The sequence below is a fragment of the Drosophila virilis genome, chromosome 3, assembly GCF_030788295.1.
Source record: "Drosophila virilis strain 15010-1051.87 chromosome 3, Dvir_AGI_RSII-ME, whole genome shotgun sequence".
In the NCBI taxonomy this organism is placed as follows: Eukaryota; Metazoa; Arthropoda; class Insecta; order Diptera; family Drosophilidae; genus Drosophila; species Drosophila virilis.
The window spans coordinates 4,495,671-4,514,995 of record NC_091545.1 but is presented as its reverse complement, the minus strand read 5'-3'; the positions used below and the strand labels follow the sequence as shown (position 1 = coordinate 4,514,995).

The following is a 19,325-nucleotide window of genomic DNA, read 5'->3' as shown; positions in this document are numbered from 1 at the left end:
ATGTATGTATACGATTTGTGCGTTAAGAACTTTACACTTATGTTTGGCTCCATGCGGAACTTGAGCTCTACGATAAATTAGTCTAAAAACCTAGAAGGGAAATTGGTCGAAAATCAAGGAGCTTGTGAATGTGTGTGTGAATGTGCATTTAGTTATGTCAAATTTTTAGTGCAAACCTTGACCGATTATATAGTTAATGCATATACTTATATATACTATATACACACATATATATAGCCAATATTATATTACACACACATACACACACATATATATATATATATATATATATAGATATGTATTTGAACATTCCACATTGTATATTGATAAAGTCGAGAGCGAATCGATCCGTTTTATCCAAGTTCAATCTCTAGGGGTGCTAGACTGAGTTAAATAAGCCTAAACGTAAACTCTTAACGTAAACGTAACGTAAACGTAAACGTAAACGTAATTCAATTACTACATTTGCAAAAATAAGAAACCAAACAAAAAAATAAGATGAATAATATTAAATCAAGTATCAAATACACCAGACTAATTTGCAAGCTATGTACATACATATTTGTATACCTATACATATATACATAGGCTCGATATATAATATACATAACCTATAAAGTTAAACCCTAAACCATAACGGTATTTAATGAACCTAACCTAACAAACACACAAACACACACAGACACACATAAATCAATATATATACATATATACATATACGACTATATATTTACATATATAGATTTTAAGCTGAAACGTATAAATTATTATAATACCTAAATACCTACACACACACACACACACACACACACACACGCATCTACCCCATATGAGTACCCCTCAAGTACATAACTAAGATCCGAAAGTCGAGTTCGAAACGTTTTTCGCATTCGACTGCAATGTTGTATTTTTCAGCACGTAAAACAAAACAAAATAGAAAAACTAAACTAAACTAAGTTCAACGCAGAGCAAAAACACACAAAAAGTTCGTTAAATTCAGGACGCATTCGCGCTGTTTAAAAAATTTCCCAAAAAAAAAAGATATACAAAAAAAAAGAGGAACCGTACATAAATAACTATGAAATATGTCTCCAAAAGAAAACAACACACAAAAAAAAGTACAGTTTGTTAATGAAAATTAAGGTTTGAGAGTTGTAAAAGAACAGTTAAACGCAAAAAAAAAACATAAACAAAAAGAGAGTTGAGTGTAAAAGGTTTTGATTGAAAATAAAAAAAAAACGAAAAACAAAACGTGACGCAACAGAGAAGAAAAGAAAGAGAAAAAGTACCAAGTGTTTCAATTTTAACGGGCATTTAAGAAAGTCTTACGGCAGTTAGCTTTTTGTCTACTGCGTGCAGGGAAATTTTCAGCTTGGGTCTTTTGCTTGCCTAGAGCGAGACAAATATATGTTGCGCTGCAGTGCTGCAGCAGCCAGCTTTTGCCCAGCAGCAGGGCGCGCGTTTTGAATTTGCATTGTGTTAAGGAATACTAGAGCCCGATTTGAGGAGGTCAGTTAAGGGATTTTACGCGATTTACTTTTCTTTAAAGAGTTCTTAGTGGAACAAACATAGTCACGCCAGCCCAATTAGAATCCAATTGCCCGCTGGCATATCGAATTAGATTTGCTTCAAGCCTCATTTGCCTGAAGCACAATGAAATATTTGAGGCACGTGCAGGAGTCCAGCGAAATTTGGCCACTCAAATGGATAATACCGTTAGTTAGCTGTGGCTATTTGTCGGGCATTGGACTCATACTGCTCTGGTACGAATGGCAGCCGGCCCAAAGGGAGCGGGATCTGACGCAGCTGTGGCTGCTTCTGGTGATCCTGGGTCTGCTCTGCATGACAATGCTCTTCAGCCGGGCCGTGCGGTGAGTCGAGCCTGAATACTGCTTGGAGTGGAGCTCCTAATCCAACCTAATCTTTGCCTTTGCAGGTGCATACTGACGCTGGCGCTGCCCTCGCTGTGCAGCTCACGTGGACGCGCCCTGCTCATTGCCCTGGCCTTCTATGTGGCCGCCCGCGGACCCACCGCCAATATCCTGGCCAATCTGATGGCGCTGCTGCGCAGCTTGGCCTGCGGCCAGGAGCTGCTGCGTCTGGCCATTGGCCAGATGCTGGACGTGGTCATGGAGCCGGTGCGTGCCGTTCACATGGCCATCGATCAGCTGCTCGAGGAGCTGCGCCGTGTGCTGCAACAGGTGCTGCAGCTGCTGCTGCGCATCCAGAGCTACCTGCTGGTCATCAGTGAGTCCTCTACACTCTCTGCTGCTGCTGCTGCTCATGCTGCTCATCTCGCTTGCAGTTGATGCCTTCAAGGTGTGCGCCGCCTGGCTGGAGTCCGTGCTGGAGCTGTGCAACTCGGAGCTGGGCACGCCCTGGACACGCTGCCAGCAGGCAGCTGAGCGCGCCCAGGCCAAATGCCGCGCCAGGCTGGGCATGCTCAAGTCCCTCTGCCATGCCGCTAAGCTCTTCCTGGCGCTCTGCTATCCGGCCAGGCTGGTGGACGTCTTCTGTGCCGGCGTCTGGGATGACAGCTGGCAGATCCTCGACACCATCATGAAGCGTAAGTTCTCATCGAGTTATCCTGCCCCATCTCTGCCTTTTAATCTGCTTGCAGGCTATTACGAGTTTGTGGCCCAGCTGGAGCAGATGTTCGATGTGAGCATTAGCTTTGAACATAACTTCAAGTTCCATACGAACGCGTCCAAGAAACTGTCCGATGTTGGCGACGAGGTCATGCAGGATATTCAGCAACGTTTGCGTCCATTCTTCATATTCCAGAGCTGGCTCGATCTGCTCTGCTGGCTTATGCTGCTGGCCATACTCATCAAGTAGGCAAGCATATCTATAGAAATTATATAAAACAGTTTAATTGACTGACTGATTGATTGACTGACTGACTGATTGACTGATTGATCTTTAACGTCGGCTCAACTCCTAAGAGCTAGGCATCTGCATTTTTTAAAGCAGTTAAGCTGAAAACTGGGCTTAGGCCAAATCCACTCACAAACGTGAAACAGAGGCGGAAATCATTAGCATGCTATATTTCTTTTAATCCGTGAAAACTCGTTTGATCTATCTTTCATTCGGTCCAAAGTATTCTAAGAGCTTTTCTTAAAACCTTACTGAAACCTAATTCGGTGATTTCAGCCATTTTCACCTGCAACTGTGGAAAATAAGCGGAAAATGATTAAATGAAATCTTTTTTGTTTTATCCTTGTGAAAATTCATAATTCACAGGGCCATCTATTTCTATCTGCGCTATATGCTCGGTCGGGAGTATCAGAATATTTATTTGACCAGCGCGCTTTATGCCATCGAGAGGGATTGCGAGGCAAAGGGCCAGCCCACAGCTCTGCCCCTGAAGAGTCTGGAGCGCGCCAAGTACTTGAAGGTAAGTGCTTGAAGGTCCATCAATTGGTCAGCCCATTTATTTAGCCCAAATCCAACCTGCAGCTAACCAGCCTGCGGCTGTCGGGCGGCGAGTGCCTGATGCTGGCGGAGAATGCGTTCTTTATGCTCAACACGTGCGTTCAGCTGGGCAGCATTTGCCTGTTGGACTACAGCATGTTCTGGCTGCTGGACAGCATTGCGTATTATGGCGAGGAGCAGGATGATCTGGAGATACCCGCCTACGTGGATCTGGAGATTGAGGGCGGCGGCTTTGTGGGCGACATTATGAGAGGCATTGCGAATGCCTTTCGTCCCATCACCCAGAAGACCAAGCTGGACTCCAAGTCCTGCCTGCCGCTGCCCGTCGAGCCGGACTACAGATACTATGCGGGCATCTTGCTGCTCTGCCTGCTCGCCTGGCTCATCCTGCTGACGGAGCCCTATGCGCTGCGTCTGCGTCACCTGATCATGCAGAGATTCTATCCGGAACGTGCCCATGTGCGTGCGCTGTATTTGCAGCGGAAGATAATCGAAAAGCGAGGTGGGCGCCGGTTCAAACCCAATCCTATAAAGACTCTAAACTCTCTCTCTCTCTCTCTCTCTTGCTCTTTTTTCTCCTTAGGCTGCTTCTTCAAGATGGCCCGTCGCAAGGCACGCGCCCTTTTTAGGCACCAGCAGGCGGGCGGACATGTCGGCTGCCTGGGCAAGCTTCTCCGGTTTGTAGCTCCCTCTATTGCCTGGTATTGGATGACCCAATGACCTTTGGACCTCACCACCTTAGGTGCTGCTGTTGCCTCTGTTTCTGGCCCGTTCGTGGCGAGGATGTGTGCATTCTGTGCGCCCAGCTGTTGAGCTCGTTAGTGTTGATTAACTCGTGCCTCAGTTGTGTCTGTTTTGAACCAGGACCCTGCCCTTTTCAGCTCGACACGCGTAAAGTGCGATACGCCCGGCTGCAAGGGCGTCTACTGCCAGGCCTGCTTACGTGAGTCCAATGGCAAATGTTGCCTCTGCCAGCGGCCCGCTGATTATGGCGATTACAGCGACCTCTCCGAAGTTCAGTAAGCACATCCAGAGTCAGGGCTGCAAGCAGGCGCCGAAAAATTAACCAAACCGAACCAAAACCAGTTTGCCATGAATCGAACCATGTTCATTTAGAAATGGTTCTGGTTCATATCGAACGAATTTTGAGAAAGTCCTAGCTCCCGGTTCACGAACCGTACTTTAAATGCAGGCAACTGGTTCGAGCCGTGAACTGAACCATTGCCCAGTTCTTTATTGTGTTTGCAGCCCTGCTTACATTTTCTTTTTCAAATAATCGTATTGTGACTGTCTTTTGCAGGGACTCCTCCGACAATCCGGAGTCGGAATCATTTGGACAAATCAAGGCACGTCTTCTCTGCAGCAAATATCGCAGGCAGCACAGCAAAAAGGAGCCTTAAACAAGCACAAAAATGTGTTTTTGTTTATTATAATGTAATTCATTTATGAATATTTCTAATAAGATTATTATAATTCTTTATAGGCTGGGCAAGGCATAAGTAATGCAAATGCTTCTCTGTAGTTTTGCAAAGGCTGGGCTCACTCACGATAATTAACGATAACACGAGCCTGCATTGTTATCGATAACATTTTAAATGGCGATCATATATCAAACCAGAACCAGTTCAGTTTAAGCCATAAACGGAACCAGAACCCTGATTAGTTCTATATGAAGTTTACGGTTAAATGAAAATTCAATTAGTTTTGAGTCTTAAGTCGAGTCACTGAGTAATTCGTTTATATCATGTCAACATATAGTCAATCATTCGCCTCACCAACATCTGAGGCCGACTACGTGCGCATAGACGCCGGCCAGGGAGGAGGAGAAGCTGCTGGCAAAGCCAGGGAGAAGCAATCCAACGACAGCCATGTCGGAATTATCATTGAGCAGAGAAAGGAAACGCCAGCGCCGGCGTATTATTACGGCGGACAGAAAGTGTATCGGGAACGAAAATTTCGACGCAGACACGCAGATACGGAAACGACCGAGGATCCAAGCGATACGAACGATGCGCCCATCTATCCGGAGGATCGACCGCCAGCTCGTGTTGCCTTCAGCAAAGCTGATCCCAAGGAGCGCATTATCTATGACAATCTGATGATCTACATAATACTCGGCTATATAACGGGCATAGTCCTGGTGCTCCTCTGGTATCTGCTGCACCATCGCCGGGAGAGCGCGGAGCTGAACCTCAAATGGTTCTTGATCGTGCTGCTGGGACTGTTGCTGCTGATCATCTTCTACAGCCACTCGACCAGGTGAGCTCACAGATCCAATTTGGTCTTGACCTAATCGCCTGATCTTTATCGAACTTAGATGCGTTGGCATCCTGGCCCTGACGCTCATGTGCAGCTACAAGGGTCGAGCGCTGCTCGTCGCCTTCGCCTTCATCCTGGCCACCTTGGGTCCCGTCACGAACATTATGCGCAACATTGAGATCGTGGCACAAAGCCTATCATGTGGCCAGACGCTGCTCCGGAATGCGTTGACGCCCATGCACGAAATCATGGGCGAACCCGTCTACGTGGTGGAGCAGGCGGTCTACACATGCCTCAGCCAGGTGCGCAAGCTAATGGAACGCTTGGATGCGGTCTTCCATCGCCAGGAGGTCGCCATTGTCCAACTGCGTGAGTGTGACTAGAATGTACGGCTACCTTCGGCACGTCGAAGAGCAACTGCCCTTTATGCCATATGGCTAAGATTTCTGTAAGAATTGAATCCTTGAATGACCTATGTAAACAGGTCAAAATTCCCATTGTCATAACTCGGTCAAAAATCATCAGATTTTCACAAGATTTATATTTTTCTTCGTGGTTTTGCCTCTAGTTTAAATCGGCATTTAAATCCGAAAACATATTTTTTAGTCAAAATTCATGTCAAAATTTTGTCCCTGGTATCGGCTATAGACATAAGTCGAAATTTCCCAACTCCACAACTCGGTCAAAAATCATCCGATTTTCACAAGATTTATATTTTTGTTCATGGTTTTGCCTCTAGTTTAAATCGGCATTTAAATCCGGAAACATATTTTTTGGTCAAAATTCATGTCAAAATTTTGTCCCTAATATCGGCTATAGACATAGGGCGAAATTTCCCAACCCCATAACTCGGTCAAAAATCATCCGATTTTCACAAGATTTATATTTTTCTTAATGGTTTTGCCTCTAATTTAAATCGGTATTTAAATCCGGAAACATATTTTTTGGTCAAAATTCATGTCAAAATGTTGCCCCAAATATCCTATATAAAGTAGGTGGAAATTTCCCAACCCCATAACTCAGTCAAGAATCATCTGATTTTCACCAGATTTATATTTTTCTTTATGGTTTTGCCTCTAGTTTAAATCTGCATTTAAATCTGGAAACATATTCTTTGGTCAAAATTCATGTCAAAATGTTGCCCCAATTATCATATATAAAGTAGGTCGAAATTTCCCAACCCTATAACTCAGTCAAAAATCATCCGATTTTCACCAGATTTATATTTTTCTTCATTGTTTTGCCTCTAGTTTAAATCGGCATTTAAATCTGGAAACATATTTTTTGGTCAAAATTCATGTCAAAATTTTGTCCCTAATATCGGCTATAGACATAGGGCGAAATTTCCCAACCCCATAACTCAGTCAAAAATCATCCGATTTTCACAAGATTTATATTTTTCTTCATGGTTTTGCCTCTAGTTTAAATCGGCATTTAAATCCGGAAACATATTTTTTTTGGTCAAAATTCATGTCAAAATGTTGCCCCAATTATCATATATAAAGTAGGTCGAAATTTCCCAACCCTATAACTCAGTCAAAATTCATCCGATTTCCAACAGATTTATATTTTTCTTCATGGTTTTGCCTCTAGTTTAAATCGGCATTTAAATCCGGAAACATATTTTTTGGTCAAAATTCATGTCAAAATGTTGCCCCAAATATCCTATATAAAGTAGGTGGAAATTTCCCAACCCCATAACTCAGTCAAAAATCATCTGATTTTCACCAGATTTATATTTTTCTTCATGGTTTTGCCTCTAGTTTAAATCGGCATTAAAATCTGGAAACATATTTTTTGGTCAAAATTCATGTCAAAATTTTGTCCCTGATATCGGCTATAGACATAAGTCGAAATTTCCCAACTCCACAACTCGGTCAAAAATCATCCGATTTTCACAAGATTTATATTTTTGTTCATGGTTTTGCCTCTAGTTTAAATCGGCATTTAAATCCGGAAACATATTTTTTGGTCAAAATTCATGTCAAAATTTTGTCCCTAATATCGGCTATAGACATAGGGCGATATTTCCCAGCCCCATAACTCAGTCAAAAATCATCCGATTTTCACCAGATTTATATTTTTTTTCGTGGTTTTGCCTCTAGTTTAAATCGGCATTAAAATCTGGAAACATATTTTTTGGTCAAAATTCATGTCAAAATTTTGTCCCTGGTATCGGCTATAGACATAAGTCGAAATTTCCCAACTCCACAACTCGGTCAAAAATCATCCGATTTTCACAAGATTTATATTTTTGTTCATGGTTTTGCCTCTAGTTTAAATCGGCATTTAAATCTGGAAACATATTTTTTGGTCAAAATTCATGTCAAAATGTTGCCCCCAATATCTGTTATAGACATGGGTCGAAATTTCCCAACCCTATAACTCGGTCAAAAATAATCCGATTATCACAAGATTTATATTTTTCTTCATTGTTTTGCCTCTAGTTTAAATCGGCATTTAAATCTGGAAACATATTTTTTGGTCAAAATTCATGTCAAAATGTTGCCCCAAATATCCTATATAAAGTTGGTCGAAATTTCCCAACGCCATAACTCAGTCAAAAATCATCCGATTTTCACAAGATTTATATTTTTCTTCATGGTTTTGCCTCTAGTTTAAATCGGCATTTAAATCTGGAAACATATTTTTTGGTCAAAATTTATGTCAAAATTTTGTCCCTAATATCGGCTATAGACATAGGGCGAAATTTCCCAACCCCATAACTCGGTCAAAAATCATCCGATTTTCACAAGATTTATATTTTTCTTCATGGTTTTGCCTCTAGTTTAAATCGGCATTTAAATCCGGAAACATATTTTTTGGTCAAAATTCATGTCAAAATGTTGCCCCAAATATCCTATATAAAGTAGGTCGAAATTTCCCAACCCCATAATTCAGTCAAAAATCATCCGATTTTCACCAGATTTATAGTTTTCTTCATTGTTTTGCCTCTAGTTTAAATCGGCATTAAAATCTGGAAACATATTTTTTGGTCAAAATTCATGTCAAAATGTTGCCCCCCAATATCTGTTATAGACATGGGTCGAAATTTCCCAACCCCATAACTCGGTCAAAATCATCCGATTTTCACAAGATTTATATTTTTCTTCGTGGTTTTGCCTCTAGTTTAAATCGGCATTTAAATCCGGAAACATATTTTTTGGTCAAAATTCATGTCAAAATTTTGTCCCTAATATCGGCTATAGACAAATGGCGAAATTTCGCAACCCCATAACTCGGTCAAAAATCATCCGATTTTCACCAGATTTATAGTTTTCTTCATGGTTTTGCCTCTAGTTTAAATCGGCATTTAAATCTGGAAACATATTTTTTGGTTAAAATTCATGTCAAAATTTTGTCCCTAATATCGGCTATAGACATAGGGCGAAATTTCCCAACCCCATAACTCGGTCAAAAATCATCCGATTTTCACAAGATTTATATTTTTCTTCATGGTTTTGCCTCTAGTTTAAATCGGCATTTAAATCCGGAAACATATTTTTTGGTCAAAATTCATGTCAAAATTTTGTCCCTAATATCGGCTATAGACATAGGGCGAAATTTCGCAACCCCATAACTCGGTCAAAAATCATCCGATTTTCACCAGATTTATAGTTTTCTTCATGGTTTTGCCTCTAGTTTAAATCGGCATTTAAATCTGGAAACATATTTTTTGGTCAAAATTCATGTCAAAATTTTGTCCCTAATATCGGCTATAGACATAGGGCGAAATTTCCCAACCCCATAACTCGGTCAAAAATCATCCGATTTTCACAAGATTTATATTTTTCTTCATGGTTTTGCCTCTAGTTTAAATCGGCATTTAAATCCGGAAACATATTTTTTGGTCAAAATTCATGTCAAAATGTTGCCCCAAATATCCTATATAAAGTAGGTCGAAATTTCCCAACCCCATAACTCAGTCAAAAATCATCCGATTTTCACCAGATTTATAGTTTTCTTCATGGTTTTGCCTCTAGTTTAAATCGGCATTTAAATCTGGAAACATATTTTTTGGTTAAAATTCATGTCAAAATTTTGTCCCTAATATCGGCTATAGACATAGGGCGAAATTTCCCAACCCCATAACTCGGTCAAAAATCATCCGATTTTCACAAGATTTATATTTTTCTTCATGGTTTTGCCTCTAGTTTAAATCGGCATTTAAATCCGGAAACATATTTTTTGGTCAAAATTCATGTCAAAATTTTGTCCCTAATATCGGCTATAGACATAGGGCGAAATTTCGCAACCCCATAACTCGGTCAAAAATCATCCGATTTTCACCAGATTTATAGTTTTCTTCATGGTTTTGCCTCTAGTTTAAATCGGCATTTAAATCTGGAAACATATATTTTGGTCAAAATTCATGTCAAAATTTTGTCCCTAATATCGGCTATAGACATAGGGCGAAATTTCCCAACCCCATAACTCGGTCAAAAATCATCCGATTTTCACAAGATTTATATTTTTCTTCATGGTTTTGCCTCTAGTTTAAATCGGCATTTAAATCCGGAAACATATTTTTTGGTTAAAATTCATGTCAAAATTTTGTCCCTAATATCGGCTATAGACATAGGGCGAAATTTCGCAACCCCATAACTCGGTCAAAAATCATCCGATTTTCACCAGATTTATAGTTTTCTTCATGGTTTTGCCTCTAGTTTAAATCGGCATTTAAATCTGAAAACATATTTTTTGGTCAAAATTCATGTCAAAATTTTGTCCCTAATATCGGCTATAGACATAGGGCGAAATTTCCCAACCCCATAACTCGGTCAAAAATCATCCGATTTTCACAAGATTTATATTTTTCTTCATGGTTTTGCCTCTAGTTTAAATCGGCATTTAAATCCGGAAACATATTTTTTGGTCAAAATTCATGTCAAAATGTTTCCCCAAATATCCTATATAAAGTAGGTCGAAATTTCCCAACCCCATAACTCAGTCAAAAATCATCCGATTTTCACCAGATTTATAGTTTTCTTCATTGTTTTGCCTCTAGTTGAAATCGGCATTAAAATCTGGAAACATATTTTTTGGTCAAAATTCATGTCAAAATTTTGTCCCTGATATCGGCTATAGACATAAGTCGAAATTTCCCAACTCCACAACTCGGTCAAAAATCATCCGATTTTCACAAGATTTATATTTTTGTTCATGGTTTTGCCTCTAGTTTAAATCGGCATTTAAATCTGGAAACATATTTTTTCGTCAAAATTCATGTCAAAATGTTGCCCCCAATATCTGTTATAGACATGGGTCGAAATTTCCCAACCCTATAACTCGGTCAAAAATAATCCGATTATCACAAGATTTATATTTTTCTTCATTGTTTTGCCTCTAGTTTAAATCGGCATTTAAATCTGGAAACATATTTTTTGGTCAAAATTCATGTCAAAATGTTGCCCCAAATATCCTATATAAAGTAGGTCGAAATTTCCCAACGCCATAACTCAGTCAAAAATCATCCGATTTTCACAAGATTTATATTTCTCTTCATGGTTTTGCCTCTAGTTTAAATCGGCATTTAAATCTGGAAACATATTTTTTGGTCAAAATTTATGTCAAAATTTTGTCCCTAATATCGGCTATAGACATAGGGCGAAATTTCCCAACCCCATAACTCGGTCAAAAATCATCCGATTTTCACAAGATTTATATTTTTATTCATGGTTTTGCCTCTAGTTTAAATCGGCATTTAAATCCGGAAACATATTTTTTGGTCAAAATTCATGTCAAAATGTTGCCCCAAATATCCTATATAAAGTAGGTCGAAATTTCCCAACCCCATAACTCAGTCAAAAATCATCCGATTTTCACCAGATTTATAGTTTTCTTCATTGTTTTGCCTCTAGTCAAAATTCATGTCAAAATTTTGTCCCTAATATCGGCTATAGACATAGGGCGAAATTTCCCAACCCCATAACTCGGTCAAAAATCATCCGATTTTCACAAGATTTATATTTTTCTTCATGGTTTTGCCTCTAGTTTAAATCGGCATTTAAATCCGGAAACATATTTTTTGGTCAAAATTCATGTCAAAATTTTGTCCCTAATATCGGCTATAGACATAGGGCGAAATTTCGCAACCCCATAACTCGGTCAAAAATCATCCGATTTTCACCAGATTTATAGTTTTCTTCATGGTTTTGCCTCTAGTTTAAATCGGCATTTAAATCTGGAAACATATTTTTTGGTCAAAATTCATGTCAAAATTTTGTCCCTAATATCGGCTATAGACATAGGGCGAAATTTCCCAACCCCATAACTCGGTCAAAAATCATCCGATTTTCACAAGATTTATATTTTTCTTCATGGTTTTGCCTCTAGTTTAAATCGGCATTTAAATCCGGAAACATATTTTTTGGTCAAAATTCATTTCAAAATGTTGCCCCAAATATCCTATATAAAGTAGGTCGAAATTTCCCAACCCCATAACTCAGTCAAAAATCATCCGATTTTCAGAAGATTTATATTTTTCTTCATGGTTTTGCCTCTAGTTTAAATCGGCATTTAAATCTGGAAACATATTTTTTGGTCAAAATTCATGTCAAAATGTTGCCCCAAATATCCTATATAAAGTAGGTCGAAATTTCCCAACGCCATAACTCAGTCAAAAATCATCCGATTTTCACAAGATTTATATTTTTCTTCATGGTTTTGCCTCTAGTTTAAATCGGCATTTAAATCTGGAAACATATTTTTTGGTCAAAATTCATGTCAAAATGTTGCCCCCAATATCTGTTATAGACATGGGTCGAAATTTCCCAACCCTATAACTCGGTCAAAAATAATCCGATTATCACAAGATTTATATTTTTCTTCATTGTTTTGCCTCTAGTTTAAATCGGCATTTAAATCCGGAAACATATTTTTTGGTCAAAATTCATGTCAAAATGTTGCCCCAAATATCCTATATAAAGTAGTTCGAAATTTCCCAACGCCATAACTCAGTCAAAAATCATCCGATTTTCACAAGATTTATATTTTTCTTCATGGTTTTGCCTCTAGTTTAAATCGGCATTTAAATCTGGAAACTTATTTTTTGGTCAAAATTCATGTCAAAATTTTGTCCCTAATATCGGCTATAGACATAGGGCGAAATTTCCCAACCCCATAACTCGGTCAAAAATCATCCGATTTTCACAAGATTTATATTTTTCTTCATGGTTTTGCCTCTAGTTTAAATCGGCATTTAAATCCGGAAACATATTTTTTGGTCAAAATTCATGTCAAAATTTTGTCCCTAATATCGGCTATAGACATAGGGCGAAATTTCGCAACCCCATAACTCGGTCAAAAATCATCCGATTTTCACAAGATTTATATTTTTCTTCATGGTTTTGCCTCTAGTTTAAATCGGCATTTAAATCCGGAAACATATTTTTTGGTCAAAATTCATGTCAAAATGTTCCCCCAATCTTCATATATAAACTAGGTCGAAATTTCCCAACCCTATAACCCAGTCAAAAATCATCATTTTTTCACCAGATTTGTATTTTTCTTCATGGTTTTGCCTCTAGTTTAAATCTGCATTTAAATCTGGAAACATATATTTTGGTCAAAATTCATGTCAAAATGTTGCCCCCCAATATCTGTTATAGACATGGGTCGAAATTTCCCAACCCCATAACTCGGTCAAAAATCATCCGATTTTTACAAGATTTATATTTTTCTTCGTGGTTTTGCCTCTAGTTTAAATCGGCATTTAAATCCGGAAACATATTTTTTGGTCAAAATTCATGTCAAAATTTTGTCCCTAATATCGGCTATACACATGGGCGAAATTTCGCAACCCCATAACTCGGTCAAAAATCATCCGATTTTCACCAGATTTATAGTTTTCTTCATGGTTTTGCCTCTAGCTTAAATCGGCATTTAAATCTGGAAACTTATTTTTTGGTTAAAATTCATGTCAAAATTTTGTCCCTAATATCGGCTATAGACATAGGGCGAAATTTCCCAACCCCATAACTCGGTCAAAAATCATCCGATTTTCACAAGATTTATATTTTTCTTCATGGTTTTGCCTCTAGTTTAAATCGGCATTTAAATCCGGAAACATATTTTTTGGTCAAAATTCATGTCAAAATTTTGTCCCTAATATCGGCTATAGACATAGGGCGAAATTTCGCAACCCCATAACTCGGTCAAAAATCATCCGATTTTCACCAGATTTATAGTTTTCTTCATGGTTTTGCCTCTAGTTTAAATCGGCATTTAAATCTGGAAACATATTTTTTGGTCAAAATTTTGTCCCTAATATCGGCTATAGACAAAGGGCGAAATTTCCCAACCCCATAACTCGGTCAAAAATCATCCGATTTTCACAAGATTTATATTTTTCTTCATGGTTTTGCCTCTAGTTTAAATCGGCATTTAAATCCGGAAACATATTTTTTGGTCAAAATTCATTTCAAAATGTTGCCCCAAATATCCTATATAAAGTAGGTCGAAATTTCCCAACCCCATAACTCAGTCAAAAATCATCCGATTTTCACAAGATTTATATTTTTCTTCATGGTTTTGCCTCTAGTTTAAATCGGCATTTAAATCTGGAAACATATTTTTTGGTCAAAATTCATGTCAAAATGTTGCCCCAAATATCCTATATAAAGTAGGTCGAAATTTCCCAACGCCATAACTCAGTCAAAAATCATCCGATTTTCACAAGATTTATATTTTTCTTCATGGTTTTGCCTCTAGTTTAAATCGGCATTTAAATCTGGAAACATATTTTTTGGTCAAAATTCATGTCAAAATGTTGCCCCCAATATCTGTTATAGACATGGGTCGAAATTTCCCAACCCTATAACTCGGTCAAAAATAATCCGATTATCACAAGATTTATATTTTTCTTCATTGTTTTGCCTCTAGTTTAAATCGGCATTTAAATCTGGAAACATATTTTTTGGTCAAAATTCATGTCAAAATGTTGCCCCAAATATCCTATATAAAGTAGGTCGAAATTTCCCAACGCCATAACTCAGTCAAAAATCATCCGATTTTCACAAGATTTATATTTTTCTTCATGGTTTTGCCTCTAGTTTAAATCGGCATTTAAATCTGGAAACATATTTTTTGGTCAAAATTCATGTCAAAATGTTGCCCCCAATATCTGTTATAGACATGGGTCGAAATTTCCCAACCCTATAACTCGGTCAAAAATAATCCGATTATCACAAGATTTATATTTTTCTTCATTGCTTTGCCTCTAGTTTAAATCGGCATTTAAATCTGGAAACATATTTTTTGGTCAAAATTCATGTCAAAATTTTGTTCCTAATATCGGCTATAGACATAGAGCGAAATTTCACAACCCCATAACTCGGTCAAAAATCATCCGATTTTCACCAGATTTATAGTTTTCTTCATGGTTTTGCTTCTAGTTTAAATCGGCATTTAAATCTGGAAACATATTTTTTGGTCAAAATTCATGTCAAAATTTTGTCCCTAATATCGGCTATAGACATAGGGCGAAATTTCCCAACCCCATAACTCGGTCAAAAATCATCCGATTTTCACAAGATTTATATTTTTCTTCATGGTTTTGCCTCTAGTTTAAATCGGCATTTAAATCCGGAAACATATTTTTTGGTCAAAATTCATGTCGGTTATAGACATAGGTCGAAATTTCCCACCCCCATAACTCAGTCAAGTCTGATCCGATTTCCACTGCAAGATTATAATGAGCTTCCTTAAACAGATGCCGGTTATAAGGGCTGTGATCAGTGGCTAATACTTGAGCAGACTTTCTTCGACAACCAAATGGGCTCGCCCCACGATCGGTGCTTGGGCGCGAGCACGATCGGCATGCAGGATTGCATGGTAAAGTTTGAGAAAAATCAATCGATTTGTGATCTGAAAGAGCGCTTTGCATGGTTCTGTGAAAATCTTAAGGACTTGCCTAGCTTCTTTGATATTCATTTGAAGGAGCAGCAGCAGATTGTCGATCAGGTGTTCGGACGTAAGTCGCACGATCAATAAATTGAGGTCCATTGCAAACTAAAACTCACTCACAGGACCGCTGGAGATCTTTGCCAGGATCAGGGCCCACTTCGAGGTGAGCATTACGTTCGATCACAGCGCCGCGCCCAACAAGGAACGTGGCGAATTGCTCAGCGATCTGGATCAGAGGATAGCCTTGGAGCTCGAACAACAAACGAAACATTTGCTGCTCACATATATCTGGCTGGATCTGGTGATAATTACCCTGCTCATTTTCATATTCGTGCGCGCGGTACACTTTCGCATGAACTATCTGGGCAGTGACAATTATCGCAATTTCTACTTAACCAAAGAGTTCTATGCCTACAACAAGATACAACTGATCAATCATGTCAACAATGCTCTGCCCCTGCGTTCCGCGGAGCGCAACACATACGTCAAGGTGGGCAATCGGATGGGTAAAAAAACTTCAAGAGTTTCCATTAGCGTCGCAATATCTATTTAAATTCCCGCTAGTTCTGTCTGTAGTTCGAACCAGCTTCTTGCTGTTGGGCTTGATCGTGATTTCAGTTTTCTGGTTCAAACCTGAGTTAGGCCAAATTTTTCCTTCTACTCAGAATATTGCTAGCCATAAAATTTCAACTGGAACATCCATAATTCTTTTAATTTTGAACCAGATCAATTTTCCAACCAGAGATTGGTTTCGAGTTCCGGTTCGTTTATTAATTTAATTTAATTTTTCACCTGCCCACAGTTGAGCTCGTTCCGACTCGTGTCCCGTGAGCTGCTCTATGTGAAGCGTTCTCTGGTCTTCCTGGTCATCATCAGCCTGCAGCTGTTCATCATTTGCATTGTGGACTATAGCATATTCTGGATGCTGGCCATCATGTCCTTTCATTCGCACAAAACGGCCGAGCTGCAGCGTAAGTGAACTCTCTCTCTCGAAGCTCGACTATGCCTAACATATCTATTTTCCAGCACCGGCTTATACGAAGATTGTCATCAGGGGCGGCGGCCTGATCGGTGACATTTTGCGTGGTCTGGTGCAGGCCTTTGAGCCCTTGTCCAAGAATCTGATCGTGGACATCCAACACTGCCTGCCGCTGCCCAGGCCGCCCAAGTTTCTGCGCTACTGGGAGATCATGATGCTGTGCATCCTGGCCTGGTGCCTGCTCTTCTGGGATCCTTACGGCACACGTCTGCGCCACAAGATCATGGCCAGCATGTATCCACAAAATGCCAGTGTGCGTGCCGTCTACTTGCATCGTTGCTTGCTGCTAAATAGAGGTAGAGACCTATATAGAGGCTAGATAAATTACACTTGAAGAAAAGTCTAACCTTTCCTTCTTGTTGCAGATAACTTTATAAAGTTCGCCAGACGCAAAGCGCGTTCGCTGAATTATTATTATAGCGAAAACTCCGTATCCAAATACCTTGAAATTTATCGTGCTAAATTATATAAGTATGTATGTATTATATATGTATGTTATTGATCAATAATTAATGCTTAATCCTGCCAGGGTATCCTGTGGCTATTCGGGCACCTACAAGGGCAAGAACTGTATTATATGCCTTGCAAGGCTGACCAGGTATTAAATGGCATCAATTTCCCTTAGCATATATATAATTTAATCTTAAAAGTTCATTTTCAGATCGGATTATGTAAAATGTAATACGACGGCCTGCAGGGGTGTCTACTGTACGTCGTGCTACTTGGAATCGAATAGCCATTGCATTTTGTGCAGCTTTCGACCCACTTACGGCGATATCAGCGATATAACAGATATTGAGTAGGTCTCGCAAGGAAGACGCTAGCTAATAAGCTATTTTTTTGAAATATATTTAAAACTTTTGCAGGGATTCATCTGATGATCCGGAAAACGTATCGTTTCGTCCAGACAACATATATTGCGCCACAAGCAATAATCAAAATAATCGACAAAAGTCTGCATAGACTTGTGACGTTTTGGAATATGGAATAATTTGCCAAGAAAGGATGCTAATAATAATAATAACAGCATATGATTAAAGCTTGTGCTGAGCGCGTTCTTTAAGGTTTGTTTATTGATCGTTTTCTTTTGCATGTGTCAGTTCGTGCTTGATTTATACAATATTGTGCGTTTAATACAGACTTAAAATCAGTGTGAATGTATACCTAATTAACAGTTCTAACATACTATAATTATATGCTAACACATTAATTACCCTTATATGAAGTCATGAGAATTGCATACAAGGGCCATAACCTTGCATGCGTAGCACTCCTGGCTTGCGACGAACAAGTTAGCAAATCGTTTCTCTAGATATTCAATTTGATATTATTTTATCTAAATTTAAAAATTATATATTTCAGCATTCCTTTACAACTTATAGGAGTAGGCAGGAGCCTGGTTCGAAACACAGGTTAGTCTATTCTCTATTGTATTATCAATGGCAGCCAAAAGTGAATTTTCTATTATATTCTCTGTACTATTAGAACACTTAGATCCAAAACATATTTTAAATAGGCGTGCATGTGTTACAAGTCCCTCACGCGGCCATCTCTAGAGCAAACAGCTCGAGTTCCATTTCTTTTCTTGCAACAGCCAACATCTTTCTCTCAGCTGAGCTGCTCTGCTGCTGCTTGCCTTACTTGGCCATGAGAATCTGAACAATTCTGATGAATCGCAGCTTTTATTGGCAAAATGACATTGCGTCTGGCCTCATCAGCGGCTCGTTCTGGTTGACTCTGTCATGGCCATAACAGCTACTGTAAGCTCGTTTGTCTCCTTGTCAGCTCCGACCACGACCACACTGTCCACGATGATGATGATGATGATGGCCGTCTTTTGTCGTTGTCCACTGGGCTATAACACTTTGTTTTCAATTTGTGCGACGGCCTCCGGCCGCTGGGCCTGCCCCTGCGGCCCGGTGGGCATAGCTTGGCGCACATGTGGGCTACAATTAAATGTTCATTAAATGCGACAACCACGACAAGGCTCAGATTGTTTCACAACAATTAATGCAGCTGCGATAGAGGCAGCGGCAGCGTTTAGCTGTGGACAAGGATTGCGTCTGCTGCTGATGATGACATCCAGCGGCGTTTTAGGTTTTTGGTCCCAAGCCCGTCCCGTTGCGACTCGCCGTTTCGTTTGGAATGTGCTGTGTAATTTACGGCCATATGCGACGGTGTGGTCCACTCCTCGGAGCCCGTTGAGCCTGCAGCTTGTTTATTTATGGGCCACAAATTTTGACATTTATTTCTATTTTTCTAGTGTGGCCTAAAAAATGTAGGAAAAAACTACGATGGTCGGGTGTGTGAGACTAGGCGATACCCTTTCTTTAACTAGAAAATAACGCGAAAAAAAATGGCCACACAAAATATGCCTCATCTTGCCTCAGACTTACATTTTTGTAAAAGTATTCTTAAATAACTTTGGTACTTATAGTCCGATCTTAATTCTATTTACAGACTTCAAATATGACCACAAGGCTCTAGCATTCATATTTGTATATTTTCAATTTTTTAGGGTGACCCAGGTAGGGTATTCAAAACCCCTCTAGCAAATTTCTGCAGCCTTAATAATCCTCGAGATTTTCTTAAAAAAACTGATTTTAGAATTGATATTTATCGATTATCTGGAAATTTGATGAATTCTAAAGAGGAACTTAATTGGATCAGAGGTCATCTACTTTTT

General features: G+C 39.2%; 2 protein-coding genes across 8 annotated transcripts; both read left to right on the top strand.

Moving 5' to 3' along the window:
• Positions 1–1,459: 1,459 nt before the first annotated feature.
• LOC6624655 (DC-STAMP domain-containing protein 2) lies at positions 1,460–4,936 on the top strand. Of its 3 annotated transcripts, XM_032435486.2 has the most exons (10): positions 1,465–1,871; positions 1,937–2,247; positions 2,306–2,566; positions 2,621–2,834; positions 3,244–3,397; positions 3,460–3,937; positions 4,019–4,112; positions 4,178–4,252; positions 4,317–4,449; positions 4,736–4,874. In XM_032435486.2, the coding sequence occupies exons 1-10, from the start codon at positions 1,654–1,656 to the stop codon at positions 4,871–4,873; spliced, it is 2,076 nt and encodes a 691-aa protein (XP_032291377.1). In that variant the 5' UTR covers positions 1,465–1,653; the 3' UTR covers position 4,874. The 3 variants fall into 3 exon arrangements, with proteins under 3 accessions (XP_032291375.1, XP_032291377.1, XP_032291376.1); XM_032435484.2 differs by having other exon boundaries at positions 1,460–1,871; positions 3,460–4,112; XM_032435485.2 differs by having other exon boundaries at positions 3,460–4,112; positions 4,317–4,454; positions 4,736–4,936.
• Positions 4,937–5,175: 239 nt separating this feature from the next.
• Positions 5,176–17,678, top strand: LOC6622632 (DC-STAMP domain-containing protein 2). Of its 5 annotated transcripts, none has more exons than XR_011416441.1 (10): positions 5,176–5,694; positions 5,753–6,063; positions 15,407–15,667; positions 15,723–16,090; positions 16,403–16,571; positions 16,627–16,935; positions 17,005–17,110; positions 17,169–17,237; positions 17,290–17,438; positions 17,506–17,678. XR_011416441.1 is itself a non-coding variant. In XM_070208411.1 (10 exons), the coding sequence occupies exons 1-10, from the start codon at positions 5,180–5,182 to the stop codon at positions 17,600–17,602; spliced, it is 2,031 nt and encodes a 676-aa protein (XP_070064512.1). In that variant the 5' UTR covers positions 5,176–5,179; the 3' UTR covers positions 17,603–17,678. The 5 variants fall into 5 exon arrangements, 3 of the variants coding, with proteins under 3 accessions (XP_070064512.1, XP_032291373.1, XP_032291372.1); XR_011416440.1 differs by having other exon boundaries at positions 17,005–17,114; positions 17,301–17,438; XM_070208411.1 differs by having other exon boundaries at positions 15,723–15,763; positions 17,005–17,114.
• Positions 17,679–19,325: the final 1,647 nt, after the last annotated feature.